This window comes from Mandrillus leucophaeus, unplaced genomic scaffold (assembly GCF_000951045.1).
Source record: "Mandrillus leucophaeus isolate KB7577 unplaced genomic scaffold, Mleu.le_1.0 Scaffold165, whole genome shotgun sequence".
Classification (NCBI taxonomy): Eukaryota; Metazoa; Chordata; class Mammalia; order Primates; family Cercopithecidae; genus Mandrillus; species Mandrillus leucophaeus.
In genome coordinates this window covers 1,832,264-1,843,806 of record NW_012101643.1, presented here as the reverse complement: position 1 = coordinate 1,843,806, position 11,543 = coordinate 1,832,264, and the positions used below count along the sequence as shown (strand labels likewise).

General features: G+C 36.3%; 1 protein-coding gene across 1 annotated transcript in view; it reads left to right on the top strand.

The window, feature by feature from the left end:
• RYR2 (ryanodine receptor 2 (cardiac)) overlaps positions 1-11,543 on the top strand; it is a 620,934-nt gene that overhangs the window by 143,241 nt on the left and 466,150 nt on the right. The window contains 1 exon segment of the mRNA XM_011976391.1: positions 9,100-9,174. Coding sequence (XP_011831781.1) covers positions 9,100-9,174 — 75 coding nt within the window.

The following is an 11,543-nucleotide window of genomic DNA, read 5'->3' as shown; positions in this document are numbered from 1 at the left end:
GTGGGATATTCTGTGATATATTCATTTAAAGTGGAGTTTGGATAAATGAAGTAGTATTTTATTACTGCCCTGCATTGCAGTAACTAAAATACATTGATATGGCTTCTTCTTTGTCCCTGTTATATTCTACAGTAACATGTAATTATAATATGAATTGGCAAGGAAATCTTCAGAGCCTAGTAAACTGTTCTTCTCTATTTTTAACATATGTAATGGATTCATGATCAAAATTTGATGTGACTAATTGAATTGTCTTTTATTATTATTATTTACCTCTTCTGGTGTTCAGTATTTGTTATACACTTTTTCTTGACAAAAAATGAAACCAGAATGTTATGTATTCAGAAAATAGGGTTCTGAATAGTTCTGTATCATTTCCCCATTGCTCAAAAGTCATGGTAAATGTAAAAAAGAGAAAAATAAAGTTCACTTAGAGCCCGTCTCAAAGTGTCTGTGATGCTGTAGTAATAATAGACTATGTAAGCTATTCAGCATTACTGCACTAACCTTGTCAGGGCTTTTTTATGTTGAAGAAACAAAAGTAGATTGAAAAATGCCCCAATTTTTCTTTCATGTGGCTTTTTTGGATAAGCCAAGTGCTCTGAAGCACTGTAAATTTGTCTATATTTCTCGTAAGGGGAAAAAAAGATCTGTCACAGTGTAGATATGAATTCTAGATTTAGAAATGTTATTCAAGATAGATAAGGTGAGACATTTCTCTCAAATTATGGAAGACCCTAGACCCTGGATTTTATTCAGCTAGCTTTCTCTGAGATTAAAATGACCAATAATATGGGTAGAATATTCTAGATCTAGGGTCAACCAATCAAGGTAGTAGGTCAAATCCAACCCACTGCCTTTTTTTGTAAATAAAGTTTTATTGTTATGCAGCCATCCTATTTTTAAAAACATGTTGTCTATGTTTGCTTTTATATGATAATAACAATTAAATAATGGGACAGAGACCATATGGCTCATAAAACCTAAAATATTTACTAACTGGCCTTTTACAGAAAAAGTAGGTCTGCTTGTGTTTTAGACCATCCTTTCGTGGTGGCAATGAAAGTCATAGTGGTGGGTGTCAAATCCAACAGTTCTAGAGACTGTGGATCCCTATGCTGGAGCTAAGGAAGGGTGACAAAACAGGTGACTTCAGAAGAGGATTTAAGTAAGAGAGAAGGTAGGAAAAGAAGTATTCTTTTAATCTATATAATGTATGCATTCTTTTCAGAGCTTGAATTTTTTATAGTGTCATTTTACAAGTGTTTGCAATGCATACACAATAGAATATTATATAACCTTAAAAAAGAAGGCAGTCCTGTCATTTGCAACAACATGGATGAACCTGGAAGACATTATGCTAAGTGAAATAAGCCAGGCACAGAAAGACAAATACTACATGATTTTACTTATGTGTGGAATTCAAATTCATGGAAGGAGAGAGTAGAATGGTGGTAGCTAGAGGTTGGAAAGATGTTGGTCAAAAGGTACAAAATTTCAGTTAGACTAGAGGAGTAAATGTGAGAGATTTAGTATATTACATGATGACTGTAGTTAATAACCATGTATTCCATACATGGAAATTGTTAAGGGAGTAGATTTGAAGTGTTCTTACCACAGAAAAGTAGTAAGTATGAGAGGTGTATTTAGGTATGTGTGAGTATTTAGGTATTCCACAATGTATACATATTTCAAAACATCATGTTATACATTATAAATATATACACTTTTTGTTTGTTAATAAAAAAATATATATTGCTGGAGATGCCCAAGAAAGGCATATTGACTAGTATGTGAATTTTAAGACTGCAAATATATTCAGAATCATTTTGATATAGAGAACTACTAAAAGCAAACTGAGGCTCATCATGGCTCATGGTTATAATCCCAGCACTTTGGAAGGTTGAGCTGGGCAGATCACTTGAGTCCAGGAGTTCGAGACCAGCCTGGGCAACATGGTGAAACCCTGTCTTTACATAAAATAATACAAAAAATCAGGCAGATGTGATGGCATATGCTTGTGGTCCCAGCTACTCTGGAGGCTGAGATGGGAGAATCGCTTGAGCCTGGGAGGCAAAGGTTGCAGTGAACGAGATTGCACCATTGTGTTCCAGCCTGGGCGACAGATTGAGATTCTGTCTAAAAAATAAAAAAAAGAAAGAAAGAGAAAAAGTATGCAGATATGCCTGAAAAGGAATGCTGATGTGTAAATGCATCAGTTTGCTATCCTGGAGGGAAGGTCCTTAGTTTTCATTAGATCTCAGTGACCGTGTGACTCCATAAAGGTCAAAAACCACTGCTGAAGAACATGCTGGGCATAATGGGACAGGTAGACAGGGGAGGTAAGTGGAGTAAGGACATGCCATTTTGTGAAAATGCTCATGCAGACCTATGGAGAGAATCACATAGTGAGGAACTGAAACGCCTATGGCAGCCATATGATTGAACCATCTTGAAAATAGGGCCTCCAGCTCTAGTTCAAACCTCCAGTGACTGTAGCCCTAGCTAACATCTTGACTGCAACCTCACAAGAGACTCCAAGACAGACACCAAGCAATGAGCACCTAGTTAAGATACACTGTATTCCTGACCCATAGAAACAGTATAAAATAATGTGTTTATTATATTATTTTTTTTTAAAAAGGAATGCTGAGATCCTGCCATTGAATTGCAGGGGGAGGTTAGCACTGAAGTGACTGATTGATGATGAAGCTATTAATAGGTAGGCTTCATTTCCTAGTTGTCCCGAGCAATTTTATAATTTAAGGACTTTGAATATCAACAAGTATATAATATGATTGATTTAGCAACAGTCCATTCAATTCAGACAAAATATTTTTGAGTCTTAACTCCCTATATGGAAGGATTGAATATGAATTATGACCATAATCATGGTCGTGATCATCACCATCACTATCTGCACCCTCAGAGCTGACATTTGTTGTGCAAAGACTCTTCTAAGTGGTCTATGTGTGTTATATCACTCATTCATTCTTCACAGTAATCCAGTGAAAATTATTCCCATTTTACATATGAAGAAAATGAGGCAGAGAGGAGGTCAACAGCTTGCACAAGTTCACACGAAGAAGTGACATCTTCAGAAAGTTAGGAACAATCAAATGTGAAAGTGAGTCATCAACTGTTAGTTGCCCTGCAGAACAAGCGAGAGAGTAACTGTGATGTCATTGGTTCACAGAGCCCTGTGGCAGCACTCACAATGAAAGGAAGCGGCTTCCTTGCAGGTTGGAGGTGTCTCTTACAGTGTGCAATCTTTCATTAATAATGCATTTTCTGATTCTGTACTAAAGTTCACTAATTAGAATTGTGTGCCCTATAAAATTTTATTGTAAATATATGCCCAACTGTCAAGCTATGAAGAACTCGTAAGGATTTGCGCTTTTATTAATATGCTAATGCTAGTCCTTTCTGGGCCTCAGATTCTGAAGATGAACTATCCTAGCTGTCAAAGTGCCTGCTTTTTACCGAGAAACAAGTGGTTCGACAACTGAGATAAGACTCAAATTGTGTGTTATAGCCCAAAATATGAAAATAACTAATTTTATATCAGTGGACAATATTATAATAGTTACGAACAGCGGAATTGATGGTATCATGGGAAGAATTTGTACTTAGAATAACCTTAAAGGGCCTCTTCAGGCAGTTTTATGCGATCAGCCTGAAATATGAGTTCCTTAATGAAATGTATTATATTATGGGATAATGTGTTATGTAGGCATAACTTACAGCCTGAAGTCTGAAATCTTTCAAAATGCTGTTGAACAAGCTCATACTGCTGGTTATTATACGTGCATATTTTTAACATTCCTATTCAGTGAAATTACAGTGACTTTGACTTTGTCTGGTTTATGAGATTAAAATTTTTAAACAAAATTCTCTTCAAAATAATAACAATGTCCAGTTCTTTTAGCACATACTTATTTTCCCAGTAGCTGTAACACTGTTTTAGTACATTGTAAAAATAGTCTCCAGTTAACAAAGAGCTGCATGAGCTCTTTTGTATTTTCATATCCATCGACCTTCCTAAATTCTGGCATCCTTCCTGCTATTTGCATTAAAATCCCTTGTGATGATTAGCTCAAAAGGTGCTGTTGCTCTCAGTCTGTGTAATTTCTTAGAGAATCTTTCTCCCTTTTCAGTCTTCCAGCTGAAAGGGCATTTGCTCTGAGTATAATCATTTATTTGTATGAGTTCAAAGTTGGTAATACCATTTGGTAAACTTGTTGTTTTCAGGACAATTGCCCTTCTAGACTCTGACTTGATACTTGAAATGCATTGCAGGGAAAAGGGACAATCCCTTCATAGAGCAGGTGTATTCCTCTAGGTGGGCTGATTTCTCAATGAGTTTGAATGTCCTTAATGTCCTTTATGATGGGACTGAAATGCCTATGTATTTAAGATCTTGATATTGTAGTGCCAGTTTTCAGTCTGAAACAGCCCATGAAGACTTGATTAGACAACCATTGACATTCTGCACTTGCTGTCTTTTAAAATTTTAATAAAAATACCATTAGATTTTTATAAAAGATCATTGTTAAATTCAAAAGGTAAAGTTATCAAAGTAAAATATTTGCATGATAATTCTTCACTTTATTGTAGAAATCCATATAATTTTACAAAGATATATTATTCATGCTATTTGTATCTTAGAGACCTTTTTAAAATTTTTTGAGCTTAATTTCTCTATACCTTATGTAATTGTTCCTCTAATGTAATTAATACTAATAGTTTGATGTTCATCATTTGACAACTTTCTCCATGCTCATACAGATATATGTTTGCATATATACATATATGATAGATTTTTAGTGATAACTTGCACAGAAAATGTACATAGTATACACTTCTGCATCTTTTTTTCTTTTTCTTTATTATTATTATTATTATTATTATACTTTAAGTTCTAGGGTACATGTGCATAATGTGCAGGTTTGTTACATATGTATACTTGTGCCATGTTGGTGTGCTGCACCCGTCAACTCGTCAGCACCCATCAACTTGTCATTTACATCAGGTATAACTCCCAATGCAATCCCTCCCCCGCCCCCCATAATAGGCCCCAGTATGTGATGTTCCCCTTCCCGAGTCCAAGTGATCTCATTGTTCACTTCCCACATGAGTGAGAACATGCGGTGTTTGGTTTTCTGTTCTTGTGATAGTTTGCTGAGAATGATGGTTTCCAGCTGCATCCATGTCCCTACAAAGGACACAAACCCATCCTTTTTTATGGCTGCATAGTATCCCATGGTGGATATGTGCCACGTTTTCTTAATCCAGTCTGTCACTGATGGACATTTGGGTTGATTCCAAGTCTTCGCTATTGTAAATAGTGCCACTCTAGTTCAACCATTATGGAAAACAGTATGGCGATTCCTCAAGGATCTGGAACTAGAAGTACCATATGACCCAGCCATCCCATTACTGGGTATATACCCAAAGGATTATAAATCATGCTGCTATAAAGACACATGCACACGTATGTTCATTGCGGCACTATTCACGATAGCACTCCTGCATCTTATTTAACAGTACATCATTGAGTTTCTTCCTCTATTTTCTGTTGGTTTATTTTGTTCTCTATTTCATGTCTTCAGGCAATTCTTTATTTATGTTTTTTGTTTAATAATTAAAGAATTGCAGATTAAAAGTGTTCAAAGTTTACCTGTGAATCATAGATTTGTTAAGAAGTACTTTTCTGTTCATTATATTCTAGATAGAGTATAATTTTGATTCCCTCTTTGACCCATGAATTATTTAGAAGTTTCTTCATTTTCCAAGTTGTCAATTTCTTGTCTTTTCAGTATTTGTTTCTAATTTTTTTTGTTTATGATCAGAAAATATGATGAGTAAAAGTCTTTTAAAAATCTGATAACATTTTCTTTGTGGTCAAGTAAAAGACCCTTATTAAAGGTCAAATGTATTTAAAAAGCTGTGTCTGTGTGTGAGTGCATCTATTTATATATGTGTATATACACACACAGACGTGCACAATGTCTGTATTTTGTCATTCAGTGTTATTAGTCTGAGTGTACATTGGACTTTTTAAAGCTTTCCAGGTGATTCTAACATACAACCAAGGTTAAGTACCATTGCCAAAATGAAATAATGGATCTAGTCAAGTGGTTTTCAAAATATGAACCATCAATATCACCTGGGAATTTGTTGGAAATGCAGATTATTGGACCTCACCCTAAGACGTGGCCACTCAGAAACTCTGGGGATGGGGCCAGCAACCTCTTTTTAAAAAATTATTTTAATTGACATATAATTGTACATATTTATGGGGTACAATATGACATTTCAATACATACATACAGTATAGAATGATCAAATCAGCCATTGGCATATATATCAACTCAAACATTTATAATTTCTTTTTGTTGGGAACATTCAAAATCTTCTCTTCTAGCTATTTGAAAATATGTTATAAATTGTTAACCACAGTCATGCTATAGTGCTATCAAATACTAGAACTTATATCTCCAATCTACTTGTAATTTTTAAATGACATTCTGTCATTCATAGCAACATGGTTGCGCCTAGAGGACGTATGTTAAGTGAGATAAGCAATCTGGGTCTTAAGAAGCCCTCAAAGGGAGAGGATTCTACCTCACTGAAGACTGAGAGCCACTTACCTAAGTCAGTGGCTCTACACTGAGGGTGGTTTTGGCCCCAAAGGGACATCTGGCAATGTTGGAGACCTCTTTTGGTTGTCACAGCTGGTGGGAGGCTACTGGTGGCATTTAGTTGGTAGAGGGCAGGGCTGTAAAGATCCTGCAATGCACAGGACAGCCCAACAGGGAATCACGCAGCCCCAAGCATCAATAGTGCTGCTGTGGAGTAACTTACTTAGACCGTGCTTTCCGAGGTTTGGCTTCCCATTACAACCAGTGAGAGAGTTTTTAAAGTCCTGACTCCAGATCTGATTAATGTCATTGGGGAGGGTGCACATAAGGATTTCTAAAAACTATCCATGTGAGTACTTTATGCAGCAAAAGTTGAAAATCACTGTTATGGACACTGGTTATTGATGGCAAAAACTGCAATAACTTTTGCACCAACCTACTACCTAAAACTCTTAGATCCTAATGGATGGATTAGGGTGATCCTGAACCAACTGATCCGATGTTATCTAAAGAAATAGACAATTATGTACCCCTGTTTTGTTATAATGGGAAGTACAAACACCAATTTGTGAAATGTTCTTGCCAAAATTCAAACTTGGACAAGCTTCTAGATTTCTAGATCTCACTACCAATTTAGAGGGATGTGTTTAAAAAAAAAAAAAAAAACACCATAGGAAGGCTGTTGGTCAAATCTAGAATGTAGAAAGTCCTCCAGGACATATGGTGCAGACTGATTATCATCTAATAAATGGCAAGAAGGGAAGACAAGAGAGGAATGGGGACTATTCTAGAATAAAAGAAACTGAAGACCCCTAACTGATAAGTGTGTCTTTTTTGTAACTTGATTTAAAAAATCAACAAGGGAAAATTAAAAACATCTGTGAGGCAATTTGGGCCGTTCAAACACAGACTAGATATTTCCTCATATCAAATAATTATTTTTAGAGATGCATGTGGCGGGGTAAGTAGAGGTTATAGGTAAAACGCGGTTGTCCCTATGTTGATGTCCCATCGTTGTTGATGTCATGTGCTAGGTGTATGGGGATTTATTTTAATATTATCTTTATCTTTGTGTATGTTTGAAATGTTCCACAATACAGACAGAATGAGAAGGAATATCTAAACAGGTAGGAGGAAAGGCAGGTGAGAATGTGTTAGAAAAACTTTCAAGACAATAGGAGTTTCCATAGTGTTAAAAAGAAAGTAATGGATTTGGTAACATGAAGGTCATTGATGAGTTTAGCAAAATCTGTTTCAGTGGAGAAATGGGTCTGGAAGCAAGATTGGAGCCCACTGGAAACTGACAGGAGTAGACATGGTATTACTGCCATGTGTGAGGCAGGATAGACTTTCTTTTTTTTTTTTTTTTTTTTTTGAGACGGAGTCTCACTCTGTCGCCCAGGCTGGAGTGCAGTGGCCGGATCTCAGCTCACTGCAAGCTCCGCCTCCTTAGTTCACGCCATTCTCCTGCCTCAGCCTCCCCAGTAGCTGGGACTACAGGCGCCCGCCACCTCGCCCGGCTAATTTTTTGTATTTTTTAGTAGAAACGGGGTTTCACCGTGTTAGCCAGCATGGTCTCGATCTCCTGACCTCGTGATCCGCCCGTCTCGGCCTCCCAAAGTGCTGGGACCACAGGCTTGAGCCACCGCGCCCGGCCAGGATAGACTTTCATGTGTTTACATAAGACAGACCCTATAGAGAGGAAGATAGTTAACACTCAGGGAAGAAAGAGGGAATGTGCATCAGCTTTGGTTTCCAAAACAATCTCAAGGCGTTGGTGCAGTCATTAATTTGGATAATTATAGCAATTACTTAGCATTATGTATGACATATTAACACATTATTATTATGAGGGTTTTAGAATTTGGGTGCATGTGATAATGCATCCAAAGAAGTTCCATTTTTGAGACTTTTTGGATATTGATATTTTGATATAAATTGCAGATTGCAATATTGTTAAAATATTAAGAATTAGTGTTCTTACATTTCTTTATAATGCTTTAAATAATCTAAAACAGAATTTGGAAGTGCAAATATTTATATACCTATGTCCAAATAATGATACATTAAACTATACCTAAACTTTTCACAGAGTACTTTCATGGACCTAAGTTGGATAAGTAAGGTGAAATCTATTCACTGGGAGGGAGGGATGGGGAGAAACAGAGAGAGAGAGAGAGAGAGAAAGAGAATGAATGAGATTAGAGGGAGAAAATGGCAAGAGAGAATATGTTTAAATAATTGTTTATTCAGGGAAAACTTAGGTTGATCACTGTTACTGTTATTTTGGTTATTTTTATTTCCAGCTATACTGTCTCCTGCCAAAAAAGTGTAACTTTAACTGTTTATTCACAGGCCATTTGCTTTTCTCTTCTAATTAGCTTCAAAAAATTAGAATCCAAAGAATGAAACGTGTTTAACTCACATTTGGGCTTTTGTTTGTTTGTTGAAACAGAACTGTTCATTACGAAGGTGGCGCTGTGTCTGTTCATGCACGTTCCCTTTGGAGACTAGAGACACTAAGAGTTGCGTAAGTAGAACTTCCAAACACAGCCTAATGCACCAAGTGCACCAAATAGCTCAGTGTTGTGCTTCTATGTCAGCCGGTCATGCTGAAAACTACAGCAAGCAAGCGAACAAAGGAAACACCGAGAAAGTGGTGGAGATTTTCTCTTTTGTCTATTTCCGTTCACCTACCTTTATCTTTTCTTTAGCCTCAGTTCACCAGCTGTCAAACCTGAGAAATAAGCAGTAATTTTGTACAGTCTGCTTTCGTCTTTAGCCTCATTTGGTTTTTTAACATCATCTCATCCCAGACCATGCATCTCTTGGCAGAAATGGCTACTAGGACAGAGTGATGTAAGATTTGGAGACAAGACAAGTTCTTTGCAAGCCTGTCGCACATCTCAGATCTGACAGACTGTGGATTTAACCTTCTAAAAGTACATTTAAAACAGGAAACTTGAACATGATCAGTAGGACAGAGTCATTACTGGAAGTCACTATATTTAGTTAAAAATCACTTGATAGCTAAGTACAAATCTGCATTGCAATAAAAGTCACTGTGTATTCATTATAGTAATGAGAGTTTTTATATATTAATATTTATGAAACATATAAATGTGTAGAGTATATTTTTGTGATGACTTGTCTGAATATTTCCTTTTAGTTTCTGTAAATGAGTACAGTATGATGATGAAGGTGTCATTTTGAACTATTTTAAGTAAAATTAAAATGTCATTTTTTTTTTAATAATTGGAAGCTTTAGTCCTTTGCCTAAAAGCAGTAAATTTTCAATGTATTTGTTTCCTAGTATATTGGGTTTTAAAGACTTTATTGATTTAGGATGATAATTGATTTGTATTGGGTTTTAAATACATTATTGATTTAGGATAAGAGACTCTATGGCTGGGAATGAGGGCTATCTTACTCTAGTATAACTGTCTTTTTTTTTTTTTTTTTTTTTTTGAGATGGAGTCTTGCTCTGTCGCCCAGGCTGGAATGCAGTGGTGTAATCTTGGCTCACTGCAAGCTCCGCCTCCCAAGTTCACACCATTCCCCTGCCTCAGCCTCCCGAGTAGCTGGGATTACAGGTGCCCGCCACCATGCCCGGCTAATTTTTGTATTTTTAGTAGAGACGGGGTTTCACCATGTTAGCCAGGATGGTCTCAATCTCCTGACCTCATGATCCGCCCGCCTCAGCCTCCCAAAGTGCTGGGATTACAGGTGTGAGCCACCACTCCTGGCCTGTTCTAACTATCTTTATAGACATTTTATTTTGAGATTATTGCCTGTCTAATGGTGATGAGAATAGTTTAGTGGCCTTCAGTTGTTTTTTGCTTATGTGACCCATACAATAATTTTGAAAAACTTTGTACATTCTTGAACATTGTGAGGTTGACGTAGAAATCCTTTATCAGTTTAGATCCTTAGAATATAACTTCCAGTGGGCTGGGCGCGGTGACTTCACACCTGTAATCCCAGCACTTTGGGAGGCCAAGGCCGGTGGATCACTAGGTCAGGAGATCGAGACCATCCTGGCTAACACGGTGAAACCCCGTCTCTACTAAAACTACAAAATATTAGCCGGCCATGGTGGCGGGCGCCTGTAGTCCCAGCTACTCGGGAGGCTGAGGCAGGAGAATGGCATGAACCTGAGAGGCAGAGCTTGCAGTGAGCCGAGATTGCACCACTGCACTCCAGCCTGGGTGACTAAGCAAGACTCCATCTCAAAAAAAAAAAAAAAAAGAATATAACTTCCAGTGTATTTTAAATAGTGATACTTTAAAATAAAATGGTTACATTACCCTTTTCAAAGTATCCAATTGACTGTAAGTAATGCCGTGGTGTAATACCTTTGTTTATTGAAAATGTTCCTCTTTAACAATAAAAATATATATTATTCAGTTTTTCCTTTTTACTACATCCTACTCCTGTGCAACAAAAATATTCATATAAATTAATTTCTTATATTTCTTATGTTAGTAAGTCTATAACTTTAAAAAGTTATTCTATATTGTCATTAATAACTAATTGATAATATTAAATTTCTTTGATATAGAGACACAATTGATCAAATCTACCTAAATATTAAAACTTTTGGTAAATACTCAACTTAAAAGACAATTTTTATTAGAAATGCACATCATAATGAGATGGAAAAGAAGAGACAGACTTCTAAGGCAAACAAAGGATTTTATATGTTTTGTAATTATTCAGATAATTTAAGGAAAGAGATTTTAAGTATTACTCATATTTTTTACTCTGGATATTATAAAAGTGAAAGATCAAAGAAGCGTTTATACTAATTAATTGTATAAATAATTACTAATTATATATGTAATTAAATTGTCACTCTAAGTGCAGTTTAGAGAGGTTGTGTTGCCCTTATAAAACAGA